Genomic DNA, 16751 nt, shown 5'->3' with positions numbered 1-16751 from the left:
TATCAGTGAATATGGCAGGGAGTGTGACAGACCTGGGTCAAATACGTAATGTTTTTGGATTCAGATAATTTTCTACTTAACTTGCTTGTCTGATTAGAACCTATGAAATACTGTCAAAAAGTGCAAACCCCTCCTTCTGGTCCTCTTTGTTGGCTCAGTTGCACCAGACAAGGTCAAAATCAAGCACAGACACATATTTGATCCAGGTTTGGACTGTATAGAGTTGGAGTCATTTAAAATGAGTGCTGTACTGCAGAATTCTGTGGGGAGTCTCCCGTGGAATTAGTCATTTACGTAGTAATTGGTTGAACAGTTTCTCTCCGTATTTCTCTCCGTAGATGGTGCTAGTCTACCACAATCAGTCCCTAAATACCCCAAGGTCTGTGATGCCTGGAAGGTAACGGCTTTTAGAAGACTAACAGCGGCAGTTTAGCAAACAGGCTAGCTCAGTAACAAAGCAATAAATTATCGTTGCATACTGAATTCAGCAGATGGATACACTGCACATATCAAAATGTTATTTTTAAGGTGTTGTCTTTCTTTGGTGAATTGTTATACGATATACAGTAGCCTATAATGTACTTGACATACATTTGTCCTTGATTTGCATCGATGTTTAAACCAGCAACAGTCATGTCGCATCCATCTGTTAAGGGAGATGTAACGTGCAGGTTGCATCTGCCCATAAGGGGTTAAAACCAACTGCAAGCTAGAAAATCTGACTCTTCACTATAATGTGTTTCAGTAACCTGCCATATGCTAACGTATTGTGAACATCCTCATGAGGCACAATTGTAACACGCATTACACCTGTGCCTCATAGAGATAGTAGGGATGCGCCAACTGTAGGGAAGGTTGAAACAGCATCCAAAATGTTGGAAAACGGACTGTAAAATGCTTTGTTTTAATAAAAGTCAAAGGTTGGTAAATCCAGCATTTCTTACCGGTTGCATTTTTCATCTGATAATTGTCTTGTAGGAATGGTCTATATTTCCTGTAGACTAACCATATATGGCAACATTAATATGTAATGAATGCCTGGGAAGAAATGGATAAGGGCGAGTGCTAAATAGGACCGAATAAGTACATGGTATACATGGAATGAATATACAATGTTGCATTGCAAGTTATAGTGGCTGATGCATTTGTAATAGGCGGGGGCATGTTTGAATGCTGTGCTAGTTGCCAGCTGTGCTAGTTGTACTCCTGCATGGCTCACAAGCTCTGCTTGCTAGTGAAATGTGCCAGAACTATACTGCTTTATAACCTCACCAGTGATTTAAATGACGTATATTGTGGCGTTCACACATAATCAGTTAATCAAAAAACACTTTGGTGAAAAAACATTACTTTCAGGCTGCTAAAATACAGATTTCTTAATAACTCTTGATGAAGTTTTCAAATCACTGTGCCACTGACACACGAGCAGCGGGATGCTATCATACATAAGTGAAAACAAACCCATCATTCTTGCTCAAATGCAACTATGCAAAATCCCCATGTTTCAACATGCCCCATGTTGGTTTGTGCCCTGGTCTCCCCTATTTATTTTATTATTTATGAGACAATAACCCCATAATGTAGCCTACCTCTAATCTGTTGTCCTGGTTTTAAGTTTTGTGTTAAATCATGAATCATTTGCTAAAAATTCCTACTAGCCTATTAAAAAGACTAAACCTTCAAAATGGCTGACATAGACGACTGGGCATCCTTGCACCTCCTGGTGTTCTTGTCAACCATTGCAGGTCTTTTTACAACAACAGCGACACCCACAGAATTCCACAGGATTTACCCGCGGTACCTGTAGAAACCCATTCTCATTTTAATTGACCACATACAAAGTTATGTGTGTGTGTGGCTGAATACAGATAAGTGTGTGTTTGAGACTGCAGAATGGAGCTGTGTCTGGGTGTGTACATGCATACGGATGTGTGAATTTGTGTGTTACTTATGAAAACCTCCATCACTCTCATATTCCTCATCTTTATTTCACCTTGTTATTTTATATATTTTTTTACAATTAAAAACACCATAGAGATAACAGACTATTTGGTTTTCTTTCTATGTTTGAAGCTTCTCATTTAAATAAATGCATATAAATAATTTATCCTTCTTTTAAATATGTTTTTAAACTGAACATCGTCCTTTTAATCTGTAGGGTTTTGAGTTTTTCCACTTTATGCAGATTATGTGTTTTTCAGTCTTTTTTTTCTTTCAATGTTTTTAAATGTCTGTTTCCCAGATTGTTGTCTTGACCCTTTCTGTGTGTGCTGTGTAATCACATTATTTTTTTGTTCACTGGTAAGGCTGGGAGCAGGCTCTGCTGTGTTTTACAGGACCAGAGCAATCCTCCAATCCACTTCTGGAAAGTTCATTTTGGACCCTTCCCTCAGCTCCACCCCTAGCAGGTGACAGCAAGCACTCAGGCTTGTCCTCCTGCTTCCTGTTGGCTTGGGGCAGGGCCCAAAGTACTTCTCCTGGCCCTTCCTCCCCATCCCTCCGCAGGCCACAGTACCCTGTTGCAATGGAGGTCGTGGGCGGGCATCTGCCTTGAGGATTGATCTTGTCCCCCTCTGCTAGGCTGTTCTCTTGCATACAGGAAGTGACATCTTGTCCCTGGAAAGAGGGGATGATGGGAACAGAGCAGGTGCGAAGAGAAAGTGGCGGTGCCTGGTGGAGTTGGGTGGCACGTTCCAGATGGGTGAATTGCACTCCCTCGTCCTCCCACCTGTCCAACCCCCTATCTCCTTGCTGCGCATCAAAATTCCCGTCCTGGAGATGCCCGCTTCCAGCTTTTCCACAGTTACACCTAGAGGGAACGTGGAGAATGAAAACAAACATTAAAACACAGAAGGACAGAGATTCAGTACCCAAAATCAAAGGCAGTAGCATGCAGTCTTTCTTTGTCAGACAAAAAGACAACATCTAGACAACCAAAGATATCCTGGCAATGTCCATTTTTAAGTTCTTTTTAAACCCAGTTTTCAATCCCCAGAGCAGTCCACTGATCTCCAGTTCCCTCAAGACACACAGATCCCCTTTCATGGGTAGAAGCAACCAATCAATTGGCTGCACTGTTATGATGGGTCATTCCAAATCAGAATCCAGGAAGAAAGAAATAGAAAATAATAAATCATGAACATATAAAATAAAATAAAATTGCTTACTCTGGGAGTCCCAATCCGCCTACATTTCTTCAAATCTCACTTCACTTTCAGTACAGCCCCTTAATCACACCCCAAGAAGTCGGACATGTTCAGTTGGTTTGTAATGTAATGAAGGCCATTATTAATTCAAATGACCCAAAGCATGCTGGTGAGTGTTCTCTTATTTCCACTATCCAGCGTGATGATGCACCAGAGGGTGCATAACATCCACTTTATATCCTCCTAAAACCAGACGATTCATTTTTGTCCTCAGTAAAGACTCTGTAAAGTCTCGGGCCTTAATCTCAAGAACCAAAATGTCCTTACTCGGACACACTTCACAGGGATTACCCCAAAAGAAGAAATGGTGGAACACACTGAACCAGAATTATTGGTAACCTTAATAAAAATTTTGAAAAATGGCTGCATATAATATACGTTAATGATTACCTATATTTTATGTTCAAACAAATGGGAAAACGATATACTTTTATTTCAATACATTTGCTCTCATGTTTCAATGTTTTTTATTTAGTAAGTTCATTTTTTATGAAAACCACAGATGGCAAAATAATTGGCAAGATTGCAATTATTATAAAACTAATAAAATATTGAAGATTGATGGGATTAATTATTGTGACTAATACGACTAATATTAGTCGTAATACGACTTGAACGACTAATTTTTTTTTTCAAAATACAGTGGTGTCATGTTCCAGTTAATTCTCTTTCACTTGTTGCTGGCATCTGCACACACACCTTTGCCAGTCTCTCTCAAAGATGCTCCAAAGGAAACAATTTGCTACTCATTAATATACTAATCAACTCCCACAAGAAATAATAGTTTCTTGCTGGAGATCAGATACAATTTCAAAAAATTGTGCTGTCCACTCTGTACCTAGTTATGTAGAATAAAATGCCCTTGTTATCCTCCAGATGTAATTTTTTTCATTAGACTACTGTAATATTTTGGTCAGATGTGATATAGGTTGGATGTCGCCCTGCTAGCGCCAGCACAGGGGACATGTATCAACCACCAGTTACCGTCTTTCTAAAAGTGAAACCACAAAAGGTGGCGTGCATGAAAACCCAATGATATTTTAGCTCTCAAAAAATAAGTAGGCCTAAATGATCCCATCTACTCGCCACTTTATTTTGTAAGCGGCCGCTTCCCCCTGTTCTGTTCAACTACAGCCTATATGACAAAATGACAAAATTACAACTTACTAACAAAAATAACATAATGGCCGGCGCATTGAAGCTAATTGTGCGAATAGCACTGTTGATGTCAATCACTCAAAATGCATTCATTGCAATGGGCCTAGTGACGAAGATGTTGAAGATTGGTGGGATTAATTATTGTGACTAATACAAAATCGAACGATTCATTTTTATTCAAAATACAGTAGTGTCATGTCCAAGTTTATTCTCCTTCACTTGTTGCTGGCGTCTACACATACACCTTTGCTGGTCTCTCAATGCTTAAGAATAAAGCCATTTAAAATGCATTCAAGATATTAAAATGCACCATTGCAAATTACATCGAAAAAAAGGCCAGCGGACATCATCTGAACCCCTCTGGCCGGCTACTTTTTCTCTTTGGCCTACTACTTACATTTTTGGGGAACACTCTGTGGTCTGAACTGAAGAGGGGTACCTCAAGGATATTAATGATTCTGAAAAGTTCTGCATGGAGGACTAGTCAAATATCCCTCCAAATGTGTTCTCTAACCGTATCATAAATTATAGGAAAAGACTTGTGGCTTTCATCTTTGCTATGATTGTTTGCACAAAGTCTTAAACCAGGGGTGCCAATAATTGTGTAACCTGCTTTTATATATATATATATTTTTTAATGTAAGACTCAAGACTTAAATCATTAATAAAGCACACTGCTTTACAAATGTTGGAAAATAAAACTATTATTTTGTAGTTCATGTAGTTTATGTATTTCATTTTTGTGCATTATCAAGGGTGCCAATAATCCTGGAGCCCATTGTGGGGGCTTTTTTGTCATCCAATACACTTTTATTTATTTAGACAAATGACAAGTGTCTTAAAATGTTTCTTTCTGCCAGGACTTTGAAATACATTTCTATATATCTTATATACAGCAACATTGAACTACATGTGCATGAAAGTAAGAATTATGTAATGCAATCAGGAGAGGCAGTAATCAAGAAGAGAATGTAGAATATACACTCACCGAGCAGTTTATTAGGAAAACTATACTGGATAGGGCTCATAAGAAGATATAAGATTATGAAGTTTCCTCTATGGGAATAGAGTTCTAGGATTCGTTCAGTTCGCTACTGAATAGCAGGTCAGACACATTCCCACTTATCCGCCCACCATCAACACCTTTGTACTACAACAACAACAAATATTTCATGAAATATGTATGTATGTCACTGTATCAGATGCAGAGCACACAACATCGCACATGGTATCATAGAGTGCATGAACTGCAAGCTGAAATTGGACAATGCAACTAGGCAAACTGCAAACAGTGCTCATGGTGTATTACTTCATTGCCCTAGTATGGCTGGAATTGAAAAGTACTACAGCAGTCGTTAGAGTTGGGACTGTCTTTTTCCTTTTGTTTTTGCCTTGGGTTGAATTATCCTGCCAGTTCTGGTTGTGATAATTAACTGGTTCAAGGGGTGGGTTAGGTCTGATTTGATAATGTCTAATTTTGAAAGTGTAAATTTTCGTTATAGATTGGTGAAGTCGTCAACACTGATACCAATTATTTTGCTTGCTTGTTTTGTGATCCTTTTAATTTTATTGCTATTGTTGACAGATAGACAGCTGAACCAGAAGGTTAAAATGGACTGGATGACATTTAGATAGAATAGAAACTCTTCTGTTGCATTGTCTGAATTTCATCACAGCTAAGAGGGTTGCGACCCTCCGCTGCGTGTCGGGCCGAACAATGTCCCTTAGCTGCGATAAAATTACAATATACCACTGCCTGTTGTGAGTTATTGCTTAAGTATATAAGATAGGTTTTCTGACAAGTTGGTGAAGGATGGCTAATTTGTCCATACTGTAGACATGCAAGTACATTTATGAATACAAATAAAATTATTTTCCATCTTATTTAGAAAGTCACTCATTCCTACAGCTTCACATAAAATGACGTAGAATAACCCAGAAAAATATAAAAACCTATTCTAAACTTCATCAGTTATGTTCTTACAGATTTATCAAATTGCTAACACTAAAATGGCACATAAAGCACTCATTGCTTAATTGTCGATCAGGATGTAAGTACTATAACAAGACCACAGGTCAACCACAAAAAAAGCCAACATAGCAGTGAGAGGAAGAGGTAGAGAGAGGTTGAGAGTAAGTGGGGGAGAAAGAGTGAGAGGTAGGGGTAGAGCTAGAAACGGAGGGGAAGCACAATGATAAGAAGAGGAGAAGGAAGAAGACAACTGAGTGAAGCTGGACAGGGAGTCAAGCCCAACTTGAGCCGGTTTACTGTTGCCTCTGTCATCCAGTCATACTGCATCAATCAGTTGTTGTGTGACACATATTTACTTCATGAATGGCTGCCATGTTATACACTCTAACTGTACAAGAATCCTGCACAATTTACTATAGATTTAGGCTACACTGACCAATCACAATATTTTGGGTTTTTCCAATGGACAGAGAGACAAAGGCATAACGCTGGAAGGGATCGAATGTTCAATGAGGCTCAGGAAGCAGCAATAATCAACTTGGTTTTGGCAAATAATGCAATTGGACTGAGAGATTCAAAGCCACATCATAAGGGACAACACAATTCTCAGCAACATCTGGCAAGTACGGCCCTTTATCGAAAACCAAGTGCAAATGAAACAGCTTTACAGGGTGCCTTTTGAGAGAAATTCTGAAAGAATCAAGATTTGAGACATGAATATGTGGATGTAAGTACAAGATTGACTTCAGTGCACTACACACAGTACAGCATTCTATTCCATTGTACTGGACTACACCATATTGACAGATTTCTTTTGTTTGTTTGTTTTCAGATATTACTGGAAATGCTAATGTGATCCCACATGAGTTTATTTTCATCGATGCCTCTTCTGCAGGCAATGGGATGAGCTTGATGTGGGTGCTATCCAGGGCTGGATACGACACTGAAGACGCTTCTTCCCTCGATGTCTAGCCAGGGAAGATATTGCCTGTTATGTTGATGACGGTTCTGTATATTTTTTTCCTCAAAATGTCCTTTTCTGTTTTCTATGGAGATTCTTTGTTCACACGACTGTAATGTATATGGTATGTGCTATGCATATGTTGCACTGATTTGTTGTGGAGAAAAATAAAAAGATTTTATTTCTACCAAATATTTCTGTTCCTACACATATTTATGTAAAATTGAACAGTCTGTCTCTGCAGAATTCTCTACATACGGAACTATTTTATTATGACAAAGCCCACCAAAGATTAATGTGTTTTTGATTGAGCGCAAAAGTAGTTGGTTGGACAAAAATCTGGTAATATGAATTAAGTGTGTGCCATTTGGTGCAAAAAAAATATTTTGCTAAGTGGTTATGTAGTTTTGAATGCAGTGCTTCATTTTGCAGGAAATATGAGGTGTTTTGCACTTTGGTTGTGTGGTTTTGTGAATTGCATTCAGTGTTTTGAGAAAATTAGCCCTGTTTTCAAAAAACTTGTGTTAGCACTTGAAAAAAACATCTACAATCACAGATTTAACTACAGAATATGGTTAAACAACAAAATAAATCAAAATGGCTTTTGTCCAAGTCTGTCTGTGTACTGCTTAATGGGGATAAGTTTGTGTTACATGAAATGCATACAGGAACTGAATGCAGCCATTTTTACTACCCTTTAGCTCTCCAAATTCCAGACTGAGAGTTTCCGTAAATGTGGAATTATACCTAATAGTGAGCTTAATCAACAGTTACAGCTTTATACCACAAACCAAGTAGGAGCTGATCCTCCAATACATGAATGCAGATATGGAAGCTAGATGCAGTATGGCCAATACACGTGAGGACTTCTTTTGAATGCATCAGCTTTCACACTTCCGCCTGACCTTTCCCAGCCTTTCTTGTGCCGCTGTTTCATGGATTTAAATCTGTCAGCTATTGACTATGCATAGTGCAGACACACATCCTACATGAATCTCTGGATGCATGCCTCTGCTAGCCTTCATCCTGCTGCGTGCCTCTGTGTATCTCTTTTCAAGTGCTTATACTTTTATCTGCATGTGTGTGTGGAATGCCACTTATTTTCAGCCTGCTCCCCTAGCCAATTTATGACATGGTTCCAAAGTGCTCCCCTCAGCTGTGCTCTCTGCTATTAGCACAAGTGCAAACATTTCCAATTTATCGAAATTACAGGGAGACCCTTCTGGTTTGGGTGAATTAAATGGTAAATTACACTCTTACCCTACAAATTACACCCTTACCATTCTCTCGCACAACCTGCCGTCTTGTGAACTTCCTTTCCAATCTCAGCAAATCGGGACTAGCATGCAGTGGTATTTACCTTATTGCTATCCCTATAAGATGCCAACCACCTCATTGGACTCCATCCCAAGAACTGTACTCCATGTCCCTCAATTTAAAAGACTCTATCCCCCTTCTATGAATTCTCAACCCCCTCACTCACACTGTCAAAGACTGCACCTCCTTCTCTGAGTCCTCCATCTCCTGTAAGTGTTGGTAGGCATGGCTAGGATCTCTGGATCCTCCAATTGGATTCAGCCGTCCTCTAGAGATGGCCGGGGTTCTTCGGGGATGGGTTAGTCTGTTTCTCTGGCCAGGAGTGTTAGATAAGGAGCTGCTCCTATAATCCATCCGAACAGAAAACAAATACAGGGACAAAGGTCAAACAAATGCATGTGTATAGCATTCAAATTGTATGTGCAGAACAATGACATGCATGTGCAAAGAATGTGTAATCCGTCTGGATTATAAGAAAAAAAAGTGTGAATTCCAACCAGACATAAGATGAATAGGAAGGATCCCGATCTTAATTTTCATGGTTGCTAAGAAACATGTCTCTACATTTAGCATCGACTCCAAAGTTGGGTCAAAATTAAGGTGTTAACTGAGTTACGGCGCGGCAGCCATTAATTTTAGAATGGGACCAGGAGTTGGTTTTTGGGATCTGTCTTACACAATGTATATTGATGCCATCAGGAGTGGAACTTCATTTACATCAGAAAGATAACTGAATTGAGGATACTATAGCTTGTATAAATTGTAGAGTTCTTGGATCGTCATTGTTCAATCTGGCCCTGCCCTATCCAAAGTGTAATTTGTGTGCTTTTTCAGTGTCGGTATTGAAATAAACCTCAAAATAAACAATTTTTCCAAATAGTCTGATGTCTAAAGCATTTGTAAATTACATTGTTCATCTTCATTTAAAAAAACATATTTAGTTTTTTTTAGTGTGAGAATATAATGTTCTTGTGGTTACAAATATTTCCTTCACAGTTAATCATTTTAAGTAAATTGGATTCTAATTATCTCTTTGTGCAGTATGCTTGCAAAGTGCTATACAAATAAAGTTGTTATAATAATAATAATAATAATTATAATTATAATAATAATTATTATTATTATAATATGGGGATGGGCAGCAAAAAATAAGCACTAAAGAAACTGCAACAACATTTTTATTCACTCCCTTACTCCCTTGCATATTATATTGTGAGCAGGGTGGAAATGCATGTGTAATATATGCATAATGCAAGTGTAAAGCATATGCAGTTAATCCCCTGTGGAAGATGAAGATGGAGTGGTGTGTGTTCTAGGACAGATGTCAGGCATTTGTGAGGCTGTGGAATGAGGCGAGTCAGATTGGTGGCATGGTTCAGACGACAGTCACCCAGGAGGGTGTCTGTGTGCCTGTTATCGGATGGAGCCATTACAGAAATAATCCTCATTGCAATTAAGGACTTTTAAAACTCATGTCACACGATGCTCCAGCGGGGAATTGGATTCATTGTCATTGCGAGGTCTACCCTGTAACACCGAGCTCCACCGCAAACAGAACAGCAGGAAACAGACATGGCGGATTTGTTCTGAGTGTCATCCTCTGTCTGCTTCTGTTCTTGGCATGGCAACAGAAAGGCTGATTAACATGTTAATTACCAATTACAATCACTGTTGTTCCTTTTATGATGAAAGCATGGGTTATTATTACCGCCAGAACCGTACCATATTGTGGCTTCTTCAATATCGCACTCAGATGTACTCGGAAAATCATCCTCAGATAAAGCACATTTAATACTGAAATAAATTTTACAGAACTACTGGCTGTTACGCCATTTTAATATTGTGAGGCAAAGTCATACAATAGCAGCATATTTGTGACCCGAATGTAACATCTTACACAAGTCTTGAATTTGGTATGTTGGTAACCAGAAAAGCTCAAAAAAAAAAAATTATGTCATCATACCTCATTTTCTTGGTAGGTGGTGCTTTTGGGTAACTGGGAGGAACAGGGCTATTCTGCAAAAGGCCTGAGGCAGAAACAGCACCCCCATGTGGAGGGGAGGACCCAGGATCTTTGCAGCACTAGATAAAAACAAATATACATATTTATTCACAGACATTAGGATACTGAAATATCAAAACACTCAATTATATTTTCTAGGGAAAATATGTTTGAATTACTTCATACCCCAGAAAGCGGTCAGTTTAATGCATGGAGCACACAATATACCCCAAAATGATAATTGGTGGCTTTTCAGGACCATGGCATTTTCAAGAACAGAAAACTTGACAATTATTAATATTGGTCACAAAGTACATACGCACACAGATTTATCTCCCTGTGCTAATTTGTTCTCCAACACTGTGAAAAATAGCATGCATTATTAGTTAAAGAGCAGTGTGCAGTGAACTTTAAATTCATGATATCCAAGTAAAGTATCAGCGTCATTTTAATTGCAGAGTCATTGCTTGCAGTTGCTGCAGATTTGTCGGCTGCTCATTCATGCTGCAAAACTTCTGCTCCACCACATCCCAATGGTGCTCTGATTTGGTGAATGGATTAAAACCAGCTTGATTTGTGACGCGGCACATTTTCCTGCTGAAAGTAGCTATCAAAGGATGGGTAGAGTGTGGCCATAATTGGATGCTCATGGTCCGCAACAATAGTCAGGTAGGCTGTGGCATTTAAATGATGGCCACACACATTGTGCCAAGAAAACATTCCCCACACCATTACACCGCCACCCCCTGACTGCAGGACATGCATTCATGTTGTTTACGGCAAATTCTGATGTCTACCATCTACATGTCACAGCGGAAATCGAGATTGATCAGACCAGGCAATGTTTTTTCCAATCTTCAAATGTCCAGTTTTGATGAGCCTGTGCTCACTGTATCCCAAGTTTCCTGTTCCTGTCCCTTAACCCCACATTGCTCCAGGGGGGATTGTCCCCTGCTTAAAAGCGTGAGCAAAATAATAAATAATTTAAAAAATATATTTTTTTTTACAAAGCGTAGTGGTTAAGGTAAATGAATGGGATACGCAAGGTCGCTGGTTCGATCCCCGGGGGAGCCACAATAAGATCCGCACAGCCATTGGGCCCTTGAGCAAGGCCCTTAACCCTGTATTGCTCCAGGGGAAGATTGTCTCCTGCTTAGTCTAATCAACTGTACGTCGCTCTGGATAAGTGCGTCTGCCAAATGCCATTAATGTAATGTCAATGTTGTGTGTCGCGTTGCAAGTGAAGTAAAGGCAATTTAAAAACCTATGAATGTTGTCTATATCTGATTTGCAAATATAGTTATTCATGTGTTTTTTTACTGTCCTGACTTCATAATAGCAACATGTCTCCAATCTGGATATGGCAAAAAACTGATTTGGGCACCCAGTCTGAACATAGCCTTAGTGCCTTTAATGACATAATAACATTGGGTCCAGGCCTAAAGCACCCCCCCCCCCCGCCCTCCCCCCTTCTACTTCCTGATTTTGATTCCCCGCTTCCATATTTTCCTCTTCTGCTTACCCTATATTACCCTACGCCCCTTCCTCTCACCCCAAAAAAAACATTCTCTCCCTTCCTTCCTACATACAAAATTAATATAGAAACATTAATTTCTACTTGTTATTATGTTATTATTTATGAAACATTTGCACTTAATTTGTAAATTGCTCTGGATTAGAGCATCAGCGAAATGCCTAAAATGTTGTAAAGCTGAATTTTTGGGAGCGCCTGCCCTAGGGGTCTCCTCAGGGGTTCAGAGTTGGCATGTTGATATGTGATTGGAGAAAGTGAATTACTGGTTGACTTGCTCAATTCTTCACTGGGTTTGGTCTGCAATCTCTATTCCACTCAGTTTCACCTCCCAGTAGAGCTATTTTTTTTAGCTGTATTCAAATTATACTTGATTGATTTCTAACTGCATCCCAGCCATGCCGTTTGACGTTATGCAAGAGAGAGTTGTCATTTGGGTCTGCAGCCTGAATCCCTTCCAGAAGCATGTGACAAATGCAGTCTGAATGTATCAAACAATCCTGAGGGAGGACCAGCTAGTCACTTTCTTTCCATTAAAAAACCCCAAATCCAAGCCAAAACATTTCAGTATGCTGGTGTTTGGGTAGCTCTCTGGAAGGGCATGTCTCACAACTGAAGATGGATTACCTATGAATGCTGCTAATAAACCCGCAAGGATATAAAATAAAGAAACAAATTTGACCTTCAGAGCTCTGGAGCTGCAGAAGCACAAATCTGTGAAACCAGGACACAACATAACCAGGAGATACTGCTGTAACGCAGCTCTCATTGCACTGAAAAACTGGGACTCTTGTGACGGAAAGTGACAAACATCCCAGAAGCACTCTCTCAGTCCCAAACTCCTTTCAAGTTTTTCTAAAAGGTTTTGTCAGCAGAAAATGCATGATTGACTGTAACCACAGTAAGAGGCAATTAGAGACTTAATTTCTGTGTATTTCTGTTCTGGTTCTCTCCAGGGTATTACAAAAGGGTGTGGGGAAAGTAACTATCCACCACAGTTCAGATTCCCACCAAAATCAAGTGCAAATCACTACCCTTTGGAAAAAATCTAATCCTACAGTACATCGAAGAAGGGATGTATCTTCCTGGACCTTAGATTTTTTTATTTTGACACAGTAAACTGCAACATTCTAATATCAAAACCTTCCAAATCCAATTTTTACATAAAAGAGTGAAGCACAAATTCCACAGGGATTAGTACTAGGACCCATACTCTTCAGTGTATGCATAAATCTTCCTGAGTCATGTCAAGGGTCTTCAGATGTACACATGACCTTGCTGTGTCTCACCTGTGTCTACTAGTCCTATAAAAGCGTCAATATCTCAAAAACATTGCACACACATGGTCAGAGACTTAAATTAAAGAAGAGGCTTTTACCAGTCAAATTTATGTCAGAGAAGGGGGCTGCGGTGGCACACAGCTAAAGTAAAGGTTGATATGTCAGAGAGTACATACAGGGTACACAAAAGGTACACTAACATAATTGTGTTTTTGTAGATAACACTGAATAACCTAATTGATAAGTCAGGGACCAACACAGAACTACTTCATATTTGTGCGCACACGATGTCAACTTGTATACCAAGTATGGATATTGATAGGCATCGTTCCAGTTTTCCCAAAATACCGGATATCCTCAAGTGTCCCTAAATCTCTCCAAAACATCCTTATATCTTTTTGTCCAGACACATGAATGATCAGAAAAGCTTATTTTTCTACTAGAAAAGATTTGTAAATTTGCATTGTAAATGACAGAGGCCTGAGGAGAAGGACCAGACTGGTTGAAGCTGACAGGAAGGTGACAGTACACAAATACTGACAGTACGTAAAAATAACCATGCATTACAGCAGTGGTGTGCAGAAGAGCATCTCTGAACACAGAACGCATAAAACCTCTACGTGGATTGGCTACAACAGCAGAAGAGCATCTCTGAACACAGAACACATCAAACCTCTAAGTGGATAGGCTACAGCAGCAGAAGACCAATAAGTCAAAAAAATAAGTCTAATAAATACATAATAAAGTGGTCACTGAGCGTATGTTTTCATGAAGCATGCCCAAGTTGCTCTTCAAAAAGGATTACTCAACAGAAAGCTTTCTAACAAATCTGCATCAATTCAGCATTCAAAATTAGGTTAACCAGAGCCCCGTTAGCCAGTACAATTGCACGTTTACATCTATATCAAATTCTGTAACAGATTAATAAATAAACTTCAGCATTAGTCAGAAAACCAGGTGGGATATTTGATTCCATGAATATGTCTATCAAATACTGAACCGGAAATACGTTGGCAAACATGGAATAAAACTAGCAAAGAAAAAAACTACAAATTTATTCATGCAACTTCTGAATTGCATATTTTTGACAGAGAAATGGTATCAAGGATTGTTGGAATATTGTCTGTGACGAGGTCAGGGTTGTAAACCGTAAGTGTGGCATGGGGAGGCCTGGTGTTATATTACCCTGCATTGCAAATAAGAGGCTGATAAGAATCTAAATTACTGTTCTTTTTAACAAATATGAACGCAACAATAATTTCAGATGTGGATGACTTACCCACAAATGGGCAGAGTGGATGGGGTTAAGTTGACAAATTTTAAGAAAAGATAGGACAGCAATATCCTAATAACGCCGTAATAATATGCAGTTTATTTTTCCAGCAGTGTGCAAGACTAAGAGTTGAACAGTAGTCTTTACTATTTGATAGTTTAAATATGTTAACCTCATGGTTGGTGAAGTTTTCTAAAAAACAAAAAACAAAAAAAAAAACATGTTTATTGACAAATGCTTCCCTTCAACCACAGGACTAACTGCAGCAGCAAGTTCTTAAGTCATAGACTGGTTCTATGACGATAACAGTGCAACATAACCACTGCTCAACAGGGGCAAAGGTTGTTTAACAGAGATTAATATCAACTGCACACTGCAGAGAAAATATTTATACCTTGAGCTATCATATTCAAAAATATATATAAATATAAAGTGTCATTATATCATTATATCAATAGAGTTATTATATTGCTGTATTCTGTGCTTATGAGGATGATGTGTAGGATAGAGTACAAGACCTCTGCTACCCAAATGTGTATATATATATATATATATATCTTTCCATGTTCTACAATGTTTGCAGCTGCAGGGTAGACATACATAATTAAAGTAAAAAGTCCTTCATGGCAACTTACCTTTTGAATCTGTAGGCCATTCAGAAGCCTGGGGCTAGATTTAGAGGAGAGGGCTGGGGCAAGGCCTACATTTGGGGTCTTGAGGCTGCAGCTCACCTTCAGATGGGCCTGTAGCTTTTCTCTTCGCCTCCTGCAGGAGGCAGCACAGGGACAGAGTGTTAGCTGGGTACCGTGTACTCAAGACAAGCAATCAGGCTTTCTGTATTTTCATATCCTGCAGTTTATAATACACTAGAATAACTGAGATATGAATGTTTAATCAAAATACAGCAATTTCAATAACACAAATCTCAACCTCTAATCCTGGCAGGCCCTGTGTATGCTGGTTTTTGTTCCAACCACATTTGCAATCCCAGAATTTTAATAAGATGTAAATTTTTCATAATTAGGTGCTTTTCATGTTTAGAGGGATTAATTACCCTCTTAAGCCACATTATGTCAGAAATAGGGATGCCTGTCATTAAGAGTAAAAATCCAATGTTTGTGCTATATTGCAAACAGTACATAAAAAGAGATAATACAATCATTTAATTGATCAAATTAAAGACTGAGGTGAATCCATATGTTCCTAATTGGTGAATGTGTAGACACATCCTGACAAAAACTAACAATTTCGTAGATAATGAATTCAAACACCAAGCAAATGATAACAAGCCAAACCTGTTTGTTACTTGTTAAGTTTAAAGAAAGAATTCTGAAATAAATAAAACACATACATTCACTGAGCACCTTATTTTGAACACTATATCTGCGGGACGAGTCTAAGTGAAGTGAGCTGAGCTAGAGTCTGAGTCTCAAGTCTCCATAATGCTGCATCCTAAACAACAGTATGACTATAGAAATGAATCACGATTGCAGATTGAAGACATAGAAACCAGAAGTATAGGTGACTTTTTGTTTATGACGTCATGTGTGTGACAACAGCATTATTAGGGCACATACAAAAAAAATGGTTATTTCATTCATTTATTAATACATCACTGAACTACCAATGCACCCTATACCTTCACATTAGTCACCTGGTGGTTGTGTGAAAAGCAAACCCTAAACTACTATGGGTTATGGACAATCTTGCTACAAATGACTTTGCTGCCTGTTACAGGCCGAAATGCAACACAACTGCCGCTACTGTTGGTACCATCCATCCATCCATCCATTATCTGAACCCACTTATCCTCAACAGGGTCGCAGGGGGGCTGGAGCCTATCCCAGCATACATTGGGCGAAAGGCAGGAATACACCCTGGACAGGTCGCCAGTCCATCGCAGGGCACACACACCATTCACTCACACACTCACACACTCATACACTCATACCTACGGCCAATTTAGACTCTCCAATCAGCCTAACCTGCATGTCTTTGGACTGTGGGAGGAAACCGGAGTACCCGGAGGAAACCCACGCAGACACGGGGAG

The 16751-nt window shown here is 39.1% G+C and overlaps 1 protein-coding gene across 2 annotated transcripts in view; it reads right to left on the bottom strand.

The window, feature by feature from the left end:
• Positions 1-1963: 1963 nt before the first annotated feature.
• nrg3b (neuregulin 3b) overlaps positions 1964-16751 on the bottom strand; it is a 184009-nt gene continuing 169221 nt past the window's right edge. The window contains exons 6-9 of one of the 2 annotated variants that reach the window (XM_061232044.1): positions 15336-15465; positions 10578-10696; positions 8781-8957; positions 1964-2809 (exon numbers count right to left, since the gene is read on the bottom strand). In XM_061232044.1, the coding sequence (XP_061088028.1) occupies positions 2296-2809; positions 8781-8957; positions 10578-10696; positions 15336-15465 (940 nt within the window). In that variant the 3' untranslated portion in view covers positions 1964-2295. The remainder of the gene's footprint in view (positions 2810-8780; positions 8958-10577; positions 10697-15335; positions 15466-16751) is intronic. The other variant, XM_061232045.1, reaches the window with a different exon arrangement.

This window comes from Conger conger, chromosome 2, assembly GCF_963514075.1.
Source record: "Conger conger chromosome 2, fConCon1.1, whole genome shotgun sequence".
In the NCBI taxonomy this organism is placed as follows: domain Eukaryota; kingdom Metazoa; phylum Chordata; class Actinopteri; order Anguilliformes; family Congridae; genus Conger; species Conger conger.
Note: the sequence above shows the minus strand (reverse complement) of the source record. Positions and strands in the feature narration are given on the sequence as shown.